This window comes from Triturus cristatus, chromosome 6 (assembly GCF_964204655.1).
Source record: "Triturus cristatus chromosome 6, aTriCri1.1, whole genome shotgun sequence".
Taxonomy (NCBI): domain Eukaryota; kingdom Metazoa; phylum Chordata; class Amphibia; order Caudata; family Salamandridae; genus Triturus; species Triturus cristatus.
The window spans coordinates 1,227,886,701-1,227,901,806 of NC_140589.1; the positions used below are offsets into that span (position 1 = coordinate 1,227,886,701).

General features: G+C 43.5%; 1 protein-coding gene across 1 annotated transcript in view; it reads right to left on the bottom strand.

The window, feature by feature from the left end:
• Window positions 1–15,106, bottom strand: part of SYTL3 (synaptotagmin like 3) — a 523,043-nt gene that overhangs the window by 419,962 nt on the left and 87,975 nt on the right. Inside the window, exon 4 of the mRNA XM_085612149.1 lies at window positions 1,924–1,988. Within this exon, the coding sequence (XP_085468275.1) occupies window positions 1,924–1,988 (65 nt within the window). The remainder of the gene's footprint in view (window positions 1–1,923; window positions 1,989–15,106) is intronic.

Here is a 15,106-nt window from a genome sequence, read left to right on the forward strand (position 1 = left end):
GAGCTGTGTCTCCCGCCCTTGAGGTCTACAAGTATAGGGTACAATCAGCAACCCTGTATGGGGCGGAATTATGGGGACCCTCAAGTAAGAATACTTTTGTGGTAGGGGAAAATAAGTTTTTTAGAGAGCTATTATGCCTTCCAGTGCGTACACCTTTAATCCCTATTGTTATGGACCTAAATATTAAATGTATAGACCATCAAGCCATACTGAGACCACTATTGCTTTGGGTGCAATTGTGGTCCACAATAGAACTTGCACATTACAAAGATGGCCTAAAAGAAATTCTAAAGTTCGATCAAAGTATGAGCCTCCAGTGGATTAAGCTTTTTTTCCATTGGTTCTGTAAATTGGGGTTGAAGGTCTTCTGCGAAGAACCATCACACTTGACACTGGCTTCTAAGAAACTATTAAAGTCCACCTTTTGATCGTACATTCAAAATAGTGTGTCCCATAATTCCGCAACTGGCATACTAACAACCCAATTTCTACTAATGAAACCAATAGCGAGCTTTGAGCAATTTTTGGACGAAGTGCAGCCGCAGTTAGCAAAATCACTATACTTGAAATTTCGATATGGAGTTTTACAATCCAGCTCGAATACATCGAAATGGGTCTGTAAACAAGGGGAGAAGAATAGTGAGCACTGTACACTATGCCAATCTGACACTTCAGAAGATGACCTACATATATTATTATTTTTCCCTGTTTATGCCAAACCTAGGAAGAAATGGATTAAACCCATATGTAGAAATATAGGCACTAGGTCTTGCTTGGAGGCAGAAAGAATACTGAAAATCGACACATCTCAAAAAATAGTTTTTAGTGTTAGTAGGTATCTGTTTAATGTTGGCATAATAAGTGAAAAAGTAGGCCTGAAGTTTTAAATGATTCATGCATATGTGTATCTGAATTTATGCTTTTATATAGTAATGCACTTGCACTTTACAATACTGACAGCCTACAAGGATTATATATATATTTTGTTTTATTGCACTATAGGCATTTGCACATTTGTGATGAAATATCAACTTGGAAGCTGTACTCAAGGAATGAACATATAGTAATTTGTATCCTATGGCATCTTAAAAGCACTTACACTTTGTTCGAACAGATCCCTTCTGGGAAACTGTACTCATAGGAAGTATAGATAGTTACCCAAAGTGCTTGGCTGCCATAGGGTTAATTGTTTTATGCACCCCTCAAATACTTTTAGACATTTAACTATGCCTAGCTTTTAATGTATTTACATATATTTATATATTTTAAATTGGTATATCAGATGATCAGTTTTTTGTTTTTTATAATGAGCTTCACCCGTTCTTGAAAATGGACTAAAGTGAAACCTTTTGGCTTAAATGCATTTAAATGTATTCTTTTAATATGAAATGTGGTTAATCATTGTGTATCTTTTATGGTTTAAACCAAAACCGAAATAAAGAAAGAAGAAGAACACTACTTTATTATTTTTTCTATTTGTCTAATGATGTTGTCTCTATGTTGCTACAGAACCTATGATTGTTAATATCACCTTGAGATGCTCTACACTTCTAAGCAATTGTTTTTATAATAACTATACAGATTTGCTACCTTGTAAAGCATTCTGTCAGCTTTCAGTCATATCCGCACTGCATAAACACCCTTAATAGCTGAATGAATACATAAATAAATAAAGTAAATACCTACATTAACTTTCATGAGTGCTACATATCAAGTTTTCCTATTATGGGAGCATTATTAGTGCCTTGGGGTGTCACCCATACAATTAGCTCAGAACTATTTGTAAGGGCCACAATACTACCCAGAGGAACTACTTCTAATTTGTCCTTTCTTTATCCCATCATCCACTTCATCGAGTGTATTACAAGACACTGATGATATAGCACAATGCACTATATCTAATTATATAAACAAATTAAATACCTGCACTTGGAAATTTCTTTGCCCGTTGTTCAAAGAACCAATCTCCTGTTTTCACTTTCACTTCCCTGGAAAGAAAAGAAAAACAATTCACTGTCAGGCCCACTGTAGAGATATCCATGTAAAGTTTGTTTCTGGGGACATGCAGAGTTTAAATTTAATCTCAGATGCCTGAACGTCAGTGAGCCTGAGGGCTCACCAGGGATATCATTTGTTACACCACTGGCTTACCCTTTAGTAGCCCTGGCACTGCCATGGCTACTGCTCCCTCCAAGATTCATAAAGGCAGTGGCAGAAACAGAAAGCCATGCTTACTTTATCATTTCCAGCCCCTGCCCTTCCTGGAACCAATCAACTCCAAATAGGAGACTATTGACAGGGCTGCACGAGGGAGAAGAAGTCCACCCCGTGATGTCAGTGAGTGTCAAAAGTTGTTGTGTGTCATTCATGCAATGCCTGGCATTTTGGTGAAATTAAGTGCTTGCTCAGAAAACATTTTGCAAACAGCTGCTCCATTAATAATGTGCTTAATCACACATGGCGAGATCATCATGTCCAAACCCTCCCCAAATGAGGATGTCATGATAAGCATGGTTGGGTAAAGGGACCTTGGACTTATAGATGGGGCCTATTCACAAACAACACTTTGTAGTACTGGTAATAATACTACAATAGTAGAACAAACCTATGACAAAGTGCTATTCACAAACAATGTGCAAAGGTCTATGCCTTCGCCTGCCCTATTTCTTTCTGTGCAAAGATCTCCAACTTCGACTGCAGATTCTCCACACAAGTACATTTATATTTTAGTAGTAAATATGGGAGGAGCAAGACAAAGTGGCTGAAAAGTGGAATACTTAGGGCCCGATATAGTGTTTGGCAGCGAGGCTACTCGGTCGCTATTGCAAGGGAAAACGCTTTCTACCAGACTCTTGGTCCAACTGCCCCATTTAGGGCTACAAAGTCTAACAGTATTTAATGACATAACCCTCCTCTGGCTTCGTTGCCGATATACACTCCTTTAACAGACTGGGTCACCTTACACGTCTTCGGCATTGGTTAACCCTGGGTCCCGAGAGGCAGTCAGTCACGAGAAAAAAACAAACTCCGAGGGCGTATGGCAGCGGAGCTCAGGGTCTGGACACTTGATCACTAGATCCGGAAGAAAGACAAAAAGAGTGAGCGACAGAATCTGGAAGAAAAGAGTGAATGTGTTATTGAGCAAGTGTGAGAATGTCCGGGCGAAGAAGAGATTGAATGAATGTAGGGAACATCATCCTGTCACGAGGAAATCGGGGGCGTGTCATCAAGTGAGAGGACTCCGGGCCGTTGCTCGTTCTCAGGACGCCGGATAACGGCGCGTGTGTACCGCAACTACATTGCCCGTTTCCTCGGAAGAGCCTTCGTGAGACTCCTACTTCAGAGGCCATCTGAGCCGCTATTTTGGCCATATCCGCGCGTAGGAGCGCTATTCACTTTCTTCCCCCACATTGGAGAGCCGGTGAGAGGTGAGAGGCTCAGCCACTGACGGATACCGCTACTTGGGCGGTTGGTTACGTCTGCCGGAGCTACTTCTGGCCTCTGTTCTCTGGTGCCTTTGAATCCTCATTTCATTTTTGTTTGAAGTTGCTCCGGACTTTGTACTACGTACTACGGGGGGAGTGTTGGGACGGGACTGCGAGGACCAGCAGCCCTGTAACTTTGTAACTTTGTGCAGCTGTGTACCTCTTCCCGCCCTCTGCCCGTACGTACCTAATTGTGAAGGCCCACCGCTGCACGGCCCGGGTCGGCCCGGGTCTCTTGTAACCCATTTGAGCCCGGAGAAGATTGGACCGGGCCACCTCTCTTTCACCATCTTGGAAAATTGATCCTTCTCCAAAAACGTCCTGTAAGTACTGTGTCGTTACCGATTCAGAACTCTTTTTAGAAATTCTTTTTTTTTTCTTTTTTTGTGTGTTTGTTTTTTGAATCATGTATGGGAAGGAGTGCAACAACAAAGCCCCTAATGGTAATCTAACGGGTACCCTGGACAATTTCATACTGAGAGCTAACTCCGTGATTGACCAGGGCATTGTTTTGATGGAGCGTAGAGTTTCTCAGGATCTTGCTATGGCCAAAAGGTCTTCAATGGGCCATTATGCAAATGCTCGCACACCAAAGGCCACTAAGGGCTTGAACACTGATAACCCTGAAATGTCTGTGTATAACCAATCTTTAGCACAGCATTCGGATGAGTCTTCCCCTCATGGTCATTTGAGTCAGCAGGGGTCCCCTGTGACGTTGGGTGATTCTACGCCGTCCAAGACTACGGAGAGACCTAATACTCGCCAGCTCCGGGGAAAGGGCACGGGTGTGATATCGAAAAAGATGTACCCCATTGCAGGTGCCAGGAAAGCTAAACCATCTAAACCACCTAAACCATCTAAATGCCGCAGTATCAACGCACAGTTAACTGGCTCCAAGGATGACGAGGGTTCCGGGGCATATGCCTTGCCAGGTGCCATGCCTGATTTACCCCTACAACGAGAAAGTCCTGGGGAAGGCATTGCGCAGGGTCCGGCTGCAACTACGGATGTATCATCACCAGGGGAGGATTCTTTATGTTTGAAAATTTCTGCAATTCTGTGTTTCACTTCGTCCGCTGGAAGAGAGACTTGCTCGTATTGAGAGTCAACTCTCTAAGTTTGAGCATGGTACATTGGGTATCTTAAATAGTATTGTTAATAAAGCACCAGATCGGGGCGATCGAGGTTTAATTAGTGTAACTGAAGGGGATGAGATGCATGACAAACCAGATATTTCTGCAACTTATCTAATAGATGGTAATTGTGTTGTATCTCGGGGGGGTGCTGTCACAGCCCCAAATCTACTGCAAATCAAACCAGGAGTGGGACCCAGGGCAGATCAGCATTTAGTCCCCAATAGTGCAGGAGTGGTCTATACTGATATGGCTAGACACGATGGGCGGGTACCGATGGATGGGGGCACGATAGAGGAACCTAGAAATAGGCCTAGAATGGATCTACCACCAGAGGTGAGCCCATACTTGGCTATTCTAACTGGGGTCCCTGAAATAAGTGCTTCGAATGTTGAGACATACAGTTCCTTGAAAAATAAAACCACCCACTGGCTCAATATGTATAGGCCACTCGCCCCATACATTACAAGTGAAATATCAATGGTTCGAAGGGTGGGATGGGTGGGTCGTACCCCAAAAATTTCAACTGGCGATTGTATATTGGTCAATTTCAGGGACCCACAGACTGCAGATTACATGTGCAACTGGAGTGTATCCAGCCCAGGTACAAAAATCGTAGCTCGCCCCCTTTCGTTTTTTTACCCCAGCGAACATTTGAGAAATCTGGATAATGGCTGGTGTTTTGTATCATACCAGCGAGGGGGTAGGGGCGGGAAGGATAGGTATGGCCACAATCTGTTAGCCCAGAGCCTTATCCCTTGTTATAATAGGTTTAGCGGCCTGGATCAGGTTGATTGACTGAACTCAACCAGGCTGGAATCTTCAGGTAAAACCTTAAGCCAGGATGATAATACTGAGGCCATTAAGGTTTCATCGGGAAGCCACTCAGCGTTAGCATTACTAAGAGCTCATCATCCGCCACAGGGGAGCAGTATGAGTAGTGATATGCTCGATACAGGGTGGACACCCCAGGTTCAGAAATCATCATTATCACCAGAAATCACCGGTGCCGTAAACCCCTTGGGGAGTGATAACATTCCTGTAGTCACGGTACGTCATAATCCTGATAATATGAAGCATATGCTTATTATGTCATGGAACGTGGCGGGTCTCCCAAATAAATTAGCCTGTCCGGAGTGGGGCTCTTTTGTGGACAGGAACGATATATGCTTATTTCAGGAGACTTGGGCTAGGGAGGACCAATGCAGAGTAGGCTTTGCGGTCTTTAACATCGCTGCCTGCTGGGGAGGGAAGGGGCGTCCATCTGGGGGCCTTACAATCTGGGTGGGGCTACATTTAGGCTGTAATGGTGTGTCTATCCCGACTAACTCTGTTGACATCCAGTGTGTCCTCCTGATATGGCCAACCTCTTATAAATTTGCAATCGTGAACGTTTACTCTCGCCCGACAAGTGTGGCCAAAGAGTCTAGTACCATTGGGGAGCTGTCCATTTTTCTTGACTCCCTCAGTAATGATACACACTACATGGTGGCTGGTGACTTAAACTGTCACTTTGAGCCCTTGCGAGGGCTGAACGAGGGAGCGCTAACGGGGGAGGACGAATATTGGGGAATCCCGCCATGCCAGTCTCCCTATGTAAGGTCCTGGTCCCCACTGGCCATGCAGATCACGACCCTAACACTAACCAACTCAATTAGGGCCTGTAATGGTTGGACGCCCTCCGATATCCCCTCAAAGTGCACCTTTAATAAGAGAGATCAAGAATCACGATTGGATTATATTATGCTGGAGACACGCTTATGGTCAAAGGTTGTTGACTTTGAGGTGATATCAAGGGCAGACAGCGACCATAACGCATTGAGTCTGAGGATGGACTTCCCATGCCCAGGGGCTAATGAGTATGAAGCTGCCCCAGATATGGTAGATGGGTTGATAGCCACCAATAATAGACGTAGGGTCAAGTGGGGGAAATTGGTGGCTTCTCAAGTTGCACTACCTAAATTATATAGTGCAATTTTACCTTTCCTCACGAAGGCCAGTGACATAATGGTTCAACCATTGGCACCAGATTTTCATGGAAACATGCTGACCGTGCATCAGGATTTGGTAGACTGTCTATTGGAATTCTTTAACCCGCCCAGCCCTTGCAGGAAGAGTAGGGTGCCTGTATCCTCCTGGTATAATGTTTCTTGCGGGAAGGTAAAAACGGAGCTCATGGGGGCTGTAAAAGATGGGAGAGATAAACCAAAAATCTGCTCTTATTATTATATAAAGAAACAATGAATCATGCTAAGAAAGAGTGGGACTTGAAAAGATGGCTAAATCTTTCCTAGACATGAAAGATGCGCGTAGATTCTGGGCAATAGTCAGTACGGGGTCAGATGAGCCCAGATCCGCGATTGAACCCAATATTGAGGCAGGGGTCTGGGAACTCCATTTTAAGACCTTATATGCAGCAGCTCCTGGCCAAGACAGCATACAGCTACATACGCTGCCAGTTGCTGAGAATGATGAACTGGAATTTACATCCGAGGAGGTTTGCATTGCCATAGGGAAATTGGCTACGGGAAAAGCTCCCGGCTTAGATAAACTCCCCGGTGACCTTTTTAGGGATCAGCCAAGGATATGGGCTCCCTACCTCTGTACCCTATACAATACAATCCTGGGAGGCATGGAGGTGCCGGGTACTTGGCTGGGAGCAGAGATTATCCCAATTTTCAAGAAGGGCTCTCCTCTGCTCCCAGCCAACTACAGGCCCATCAGCCTCATCGACGTCCCCCAAAAAATCTTCTCACGACTAATTCGAGATCGTTTGCAGGAGTGGATGGACGGACGAGCACGAGATTCTCACCCCATTTCAGGCCGGATTTAGGAGGAACACATCTACCATGGACCAGATCTTCCGTTTAATTCTGTTATACTGGAGGACGGTCACATTAGAGGGTGGCAGACTCTACATGGTGTTTGTGGACCTCCGGTCCGCGTTTGATATGGTTCCTAGGGGGAAACTGTGGGCGGTGCTTTTGGACATGGGAGTCCCACATGCAATATTGGGGGTATTGATGAGGTTGCATGCACAGAACTTTGCACAGGTTAGATGCAGGAGAAATGGGGCGTTGTCTTCCAGGTTTCCAGTTTGCAGGGGGGCCAGACAGGGCTGTGTTTTGGCACCAACCCTGTTCTGCCTCTATATGAACGATGTAATATCGCACCTGGACGCGGTTCCCAATAACGACACACCCAGATTGGCAGGCAGGAGGGTGCCGGCGATAATGTTTGCCGATGACACCCTCCTGCTTTCCAAGTCCCCTATGGGGATACAACGCGTATTGAACGGGTTTATGGATTTTTGTCGCTCCCGTGGTCTAGAAATCAACGTAGAAAAAACCAAATTTATGATCTTTAATCCCCCGGCATCCACCTGCCTAACACCTATCCTGGGCTCGGTTAGACTGGAGAGGGTGCAGACCTTTCAATACCTAGGGGTCACGATAAATGAAAATCTCTCGTGAGGCCCCCAACAGGTCAAGTCCCAACTCAAATTGTCTCAATTATCGGGGGGCATCCTAAAGATGTCAAATGCATCAACATTTAAGCCAGTGAGTCCTGCGCTTGAGATTTATAAAGTCAAAGTAAGGGCAGTGGCTCTCTATGGGGGGGAACTCTGGGGGCACTCCTGCAGGCTCAAAATCCCAAATGTGGAGAATAATTTTATGCAACAGTTATTGGCGCTTCCCCAGAGTACACCCCTCCTACCACTAAGGTTAGATCTAGGATTAAGTCCCATTAAGGATGAGCTAGCCCTAAAACCTCTCAGGTTCTGGCGGAGGCTCTGAATAACTCCTGAACTCCTAAATTACAGGCTTGAATAGAAGGACGTATTGAGCCATAGTAAAGCAGCAAAAATTCCTTGGCTTGCATTTGTGAAACAGGAACTGGAGAAAATGGGTTTACCTGCTATGTGGTACGAACCAGAACAGGCGTGTAGGGAGGTTTCAGGTAAATCCCTTACTAAGTCTTTCAGGGTTTACAAACGCAACATATGGCTGCACGATTCACGAGTTGGCATTATGACAAAATTATTTTTAAATAATAAGACTGCTTATGTGTTTGAGGACTTCCTGAATGTTATCTATCCAGTAGCAGCAAGGAAGCTCTATATTCAATGGAGGTATGGTACACTACCATTAAGGGCCTTTACAAGTAAATGGCCCTCCTCCGTGAACAAAGCTTGCCCAAGTTGTGCCGTCCAAGAGGATGAACTCCATATACTCTTTTTTTGTCCTGCTTATAGTAAAGCCAGGAAGTTTTGGTTAGTACCTTTATGCAAGAACCTGGGCTTTGACAAATGCTCGGTTGCTTTGAGAATTCTCAAGACCGATACTTCAGGGCATATTGTCTTTGCACTATCGAAGTTTCTGATAGCCATGTGGTCCAAGTGATGTTTTATAATGGCGAATAGTAGCCAGGGGTGATTGTTTATTCTTGTTTTTATGGAATTTTATTGTATAATATGAATTGACAATTTTATCCTATGTGCTGAAATGCCTGTTTTTATTTGTAATCTTTTATGGCTGAAATAATGTCGAAATAAAGATTAAATGAATGAATGAATGAATGAATGTACTGGAGTAAAACCCATTACATAGTCACTCGCCACGAGGGACCTAGGACAATGAATGACATTGTGTCGGAGTCTGAACTCCCTAGAACTGGTTCACTTCTCTGTGTTTAAAGAAAAAACTGATCTTTTAAGATTGACAGCTATGCAATAATTCGGAGTAATATATGGTCTTTCCTTCCTTCCTGCATGTCACTAATGGGCACACAGCGGGCCTGGCACCTGTCATCGTTTTTCAAGAGCGGCTCGTCTGTGTTGGTTGACATTCCACCCGTCTGGCAGCAGCCTGTATTAGCCTGTATTAGTGTATTTATTCTCTTTAGTTGCGTGACCCGAGGAGCGCCATGGCTGTAAGAGTTACTTTGGGTAAAATGTTTGCTTATTTCAAACACACACACAATACGTGTGTCTTTACACCACGATACCTACCGATAAATCAGGGGCCCTTCCGAGCAGGGCGGCTGAGCTTTCAATGGGGGAGCCCTCAGAGACGGTAGATGTCTGCACCAGTACTTTAAGAGGGAATATAGAAGTCCGGGTATTCGCTCTTTAGAGTACCTGTTTCCTTATGTGAAGTGCCTATATTCTCCCATTAAATGCATTGCAGGAGTGCAGAGAAGTGCAGGCACTCTCCCATTCAAAATAAAGAGTGCAGGGACTCCGTGCCTGCCCATTTAAAGCACTGACCTGCACTACTGCTGCCACCATTTCCATGAAATAGAAGTAGACCTTACTCTGCCACCTTCAGTCCCACATGGTTGTTACCAAGACTCTTCCTGCAAGCAGCAGGTGCCGTGCAACTCAAGGGCTTGCTCAAGTTTTGCAAAGCAATGGCACACAAGTTTCTACAGAAGAGGGGAGCATCTCCGCACCTGGAATCTCCTTATGCACCCCAAAACACGCACTACCCCAACAACGGAATGCGTTAATGAGGGGAAGGAAAATAGCAGCCAAAGGGGATGGGTCCACGAACATCCAAAATGTTTAGTTGTACACCCCAATGAAGAGGCGTCCGACCAGGCAGCGGCATATAGCACCTGTCATGGGGCTGTCGGTTCACCATGCACCCCGAATTGAAGGTCAGCTGCACTGGTGAGACTGGGATTTTGGCAGTGAAGTCTGACACGAGTTATTCATTTAAATCATCCACATCTCTGCGCTAAGCGGAATTTAAATGTCAGCTTTATATTAGCACTATTCACCATTATTGCACGTAGTAAACAAAAGTGTACCACTTGTATTAATAAGCTACGTTGGGCATTTAAAAACGAGCTTAAAAAGAGATAAACCTTGCACCTTGCCTCAGATGAAGAAATAACAAAGGCCCTCTTGAGATTGGTTAGGAATATTCTAGAAGGCCTGTGTTTAGATTTGTTTCTGATGATTTATCAGATTTAATCATCTTTGCCTCACAGGAAAACAAAACGCATCTGTGCTCTTAAAAATTCACCTCCTCTGAAAGAAGAGGAACTTGGAAGTAATCTCTGGTGGGCCCACCAGCCTAAGGCCAAATTTTTTCTGTTTCATAGGACACTTTAGGCTTTTTTTTTAACTCTCAATATTCAATTCCTTATCTGTGCTTCAGCCTCCTTGAATTTCAACACATGCGCAAGCCGGAGATTATCAACAAGGAATCTGCCCGTGTGATTACTTCTCTAAATGGGGAAGAACAATGTTTGTGATTGACCCGGCGCAGAGCACTGCCTGGAAAATTAAAACTGCTGAAGAGAGGGAAAGCAAAGCGAGACGGCGAGAGGGGAGAGCTAGAGGTAAAGAAGAAGGTGAGGACACAACATAAGGGGAGAGCAAAAAGGAGATGAGAGGGACAAGGGAAGAAGTGGGGTTGGAATAAGGTGGAGGATGGAAGGGGTCACAGATAAACTGGAGGGAGAACATGTGTAAATAAAGGAGGTAGAGAGGAAGAAATGCACAAGGAAGTAAGCAAAGAAATGGACTATGGTGGGAAAGAAGGGTGAAGGAAAGAGAAAGTTGTGAAAGAAAAGGAAGAGAAAGAGAAGGGAAGAGGGAAACAAAAACAAAGAAGGGGGAAATAGAAGTAAGGGAAATAGGATAGTAAAGATGGGATGATGAAAGTGAAGTGAAAGAAAGGGTAGTGAGAAAGAGATGGGACAGGTGTGATGACAAGAAAGGAGGGAAGAAAGAAAAAGAGCAAGAAAGAATCCAAGACAGAAAAAGAAATCATTTGAATGAGAGCAACAGAGAAAGTAAACAAAGCACATATGTAAAGAAAGTGAAAGTTGGAAACAAATAAAGAAAAGTAGCATAGAAAGAGGATGCCAGGAGAGAAAAAGTAAAGGAACTGAGCTCTAGGTGATGAAATAGACAAATGGAAGTGAGGGAAAAAAGCACAGATAGAGACAGTGTAGAGGACAAAGGGAGAGGGGAAGAAAGAGTCAACAATAGGCTTAGGAAAAACCAACCATTCTGAGAGCACCTACAGTCAAGATCCTTCACCTTTTACATCAGTTAGAAGGCCTTAAGTCTACGTACAACTGTTAACATATCACTACATCTTTGGGAACACCTAGTCTCAGGTGAAGGATCATGACTGTAGGTGCTCTCAGAATGGTGGTTTTTCCTAATCCTATTGTTGACTGAACATTACGTGCTCTTGGCCATAGTACTTAGTTTGCACATCTTATCTTAAGCAACATTTCAGCACTCCTTGTTTTGGAATACCTTCTACTCTATTTAAAGGTATTTTCTGTATTCCTGGAATGAATGGCTCCAAACTAAATGGCCAAGAAGGAGTTCTGGTGTTGGAATATGCAGAAGGGTTCAGGTTTGTGCATAGACTGTGATGAGTTTTCAACTTCCAGAGAAAATATAGAGAGGACATGAGATGAGAGAACTCTCTTAAGGGCATACTTTTTGAGGAGGCCCTCTGCTTTTGATTGTAGTGGCTCAGTTTATTTGGTGATTCACAATTCCAATCATGGGTAAAACATGGCTTGTTGAACATAGATGAGATGTACTTGCAAATTGTTAGACTGCGTATTGCATTTCAGGTTTTCAATTTGACCAATCTTTTGACTTCTTACCAACGAAATATGAGTGTCTTCCTGGTCGAGGACCACACTGCTTTTTCTCTTATCTGTCTTGTCTATGGGGTGTGGGTGAGAGAAAGCTTGAATAAGCAGCTACCTATGTTATATGACATCTCTTTATTAATGTAATAACTGCACTTTCGCAATTGCTTTATTAACCTTCCTGCTTTCTCAAATTTGCTTGAAAATGCACCATTTGTCAAATATTTTTTCAAAATTTTCTCAGGGGTAGAACTCCCCCCCCCCGAACCCCACTTAGGTTGTTCGGGATCACTTGCTACGCTCGCTCGCTGCGGTGCAGTATGCCAATCATTTTACGCCCTACCACTTTCAAATGTCACCAGCCGCCCCTGGGGGCAGTAAAAATGTAAACTGACCTCCACACCGTGGGATAAAACTCCGATGATGTGGGGGCTATTAGCTTTTATATTTGTCAAAAATAAACTCCTGTTTTTTTGAAAAAGTAAAAATGTTGGAAGTGTTTGATGGGCGTCCGTTATGTTTGACAGTGTTCTCCATCAACCTTTTCCAACATTGAGAGCATTTGCCATGATGGTGGATCCTGCAAATGTATAGAATTGCCCACATGGTTAAAGGCTTCTCTCAATTTTTTGGGTGCAGTAAAGGCAGGGTCATGGATTAAAAGTCCCCTGCCACCCTGTCTACTTTTACTCCATCAGCTAAGCCTTAAATCAGACCTTTACAACTAAAGGATAGGGGTTAAGGGAGGAGTAAGGAGGGTTTTAAGGGAGTGTTAGTGAGGGGTTTAATGAGGGATGTGCACCCATTCACAAAAAAATAGGACCATTCCTATCCACAAACTGCATTTCTACATTTACTACAACCAAAAAAGACCTAAAACAGTCATAAATGTACTCCAACACAGAGTTGAACTAAGTCCAGCCCCAACCATGGCCAACCACTGGTACTGCAACACCCTCCCATAGAAGTAGGAATAAAAAATACAAGTTAATGGAAAACAATGTTTCATCAAATTAAATTATTTAAAATAGATAGAAATAAATACATTTAATGTAATGTTAAAAAAAGAATCCAAAAATAAAACATATTTTTAACCTATTTAATAACCTTTTTTTAATTTAGCAATTATTGTATCATTACATTTTATTAAAATATAATTAAATTACTTTTACTTTTAATTAATTGTGTACATCACCTTTAATAATTACTAACACATACAGTGCGCGTGGCCTATGTGCAGCGCTTCCTGCAGAGACCGACGTCAGCTACCTGGCAAACTTACTAAAGAATGGTGCCTGACAACTTTAAGCCGATTGTAATGCAATGTAACCTCAAAATGGCGCCTGCCAGGGACTTATCACCACAGAGAGACGATGACCCTGCATCCGGGTCCTGCCGTACCATCTGAAAAGAGGCTTAACAGAGAATCAGTACCCACAGTGGCAATTTCAGCCTCAGAGTCACCGGGATCTACAGATTCCTAGAATCAGCGCATCTCTTTTCCCCTTCTACAGTGAGTGCCTTTTTCTACCAGCCTGACTCCATAAAATGGCTCCCATAAGTATGCTCTTGTCCAAAGCACTCCTACTCCCCTTGTTGGGGATGGATCCAGCCTTTTTTGCCCTGGAGTCTCAGAGACCCTCCGGAGTAAGTCCACAGTGACAAGGGAGTCACACATAGTGGAGGACTGGGATAGATCCCCTTACCACTGGGAACCATCTCCTACCCTTGCCGGACGTCGGAGACACTGTGTTCACGCTGGGTTTTCTACCCCCACCTCTTCCCTCCTTCATTCCTCTTAGTGTGCCCGTGACCAAAGTACTCCTCTCCCCTTGCTGGGGAGGGATCCAGCATCTCTTCCCTGGAGGCGCAGCGACCCCGCTGAGAGAGTCCACCGAGACAAGCAATTCACACTTAATGGAGGACTGGGAATGATCCCTTTACCACGGGGAACCGTCTCCCACCCAGCCGGACGTCAGACACAGTTATTTCCTCACCTCCACGCAGTGTCTCCTACCCCCTCCACCACCTCTTCCCTCCTTCATTCTTTGCCTACCTCCCCAATTCCTTTCCTCTCTCCCCTGAATTGCTCCCCCCGCCTGCTTTGTTTATCCTTATGCCTCTACTCTGCTTAATCTCCCTCCCCGTTACCCATTTACATTACCCCCTTACCCTTCTTCACGCCATGAACCAACTGATGTATCTTCTGTAACAACATGTAACTTGTAACCTATGTAACTCTCCTCATGTAAAGAGCTATGATACCTCCGGGTCTAGCCAGCGCTATATAAAACTCAAGTAAATACATTTTAAAAGGATTTATTAGTGGTATCACACGTTTTATTGTGCTCTACATTTCAAATAAATATGCAAAATTAATTTGACTAATATTTAACATAAAAATAGTTTAACCAACTTTTTTCATGTTTAAAACTCTTTTAAATTTGACCTGCAGTTCATAATAGGGAGCTCTAGGAGATAAAAATAAAAAGGTATAATAAAATAAAATAAAAATTCTTTCTAAATTACATTTATTTCAATTTTTAAATATTTTAAATAATTAAATGTAACATTATTTCTATGGGGTTCTATTTTAAGTGTCTGCCTACATTATTTTCTATATAAGGGTGTTGCAGTATCAGTGACTGACCATGTATGGTGCTGGACCTACTACTGCTCATTTTACACTTTACACTTGTAAATTTGGATGCATCTCGTTACATGCGTTAAACACATGTAATTCTACACTTTTTAGCAATTTTACTGTTGGGTTTTGGGAATATCCCAAAGTAGTAAAGTTACTCAAAAACGTAGTAGTAAATTTACTAGTTGTAAATCTACACATGTAGCTTTATC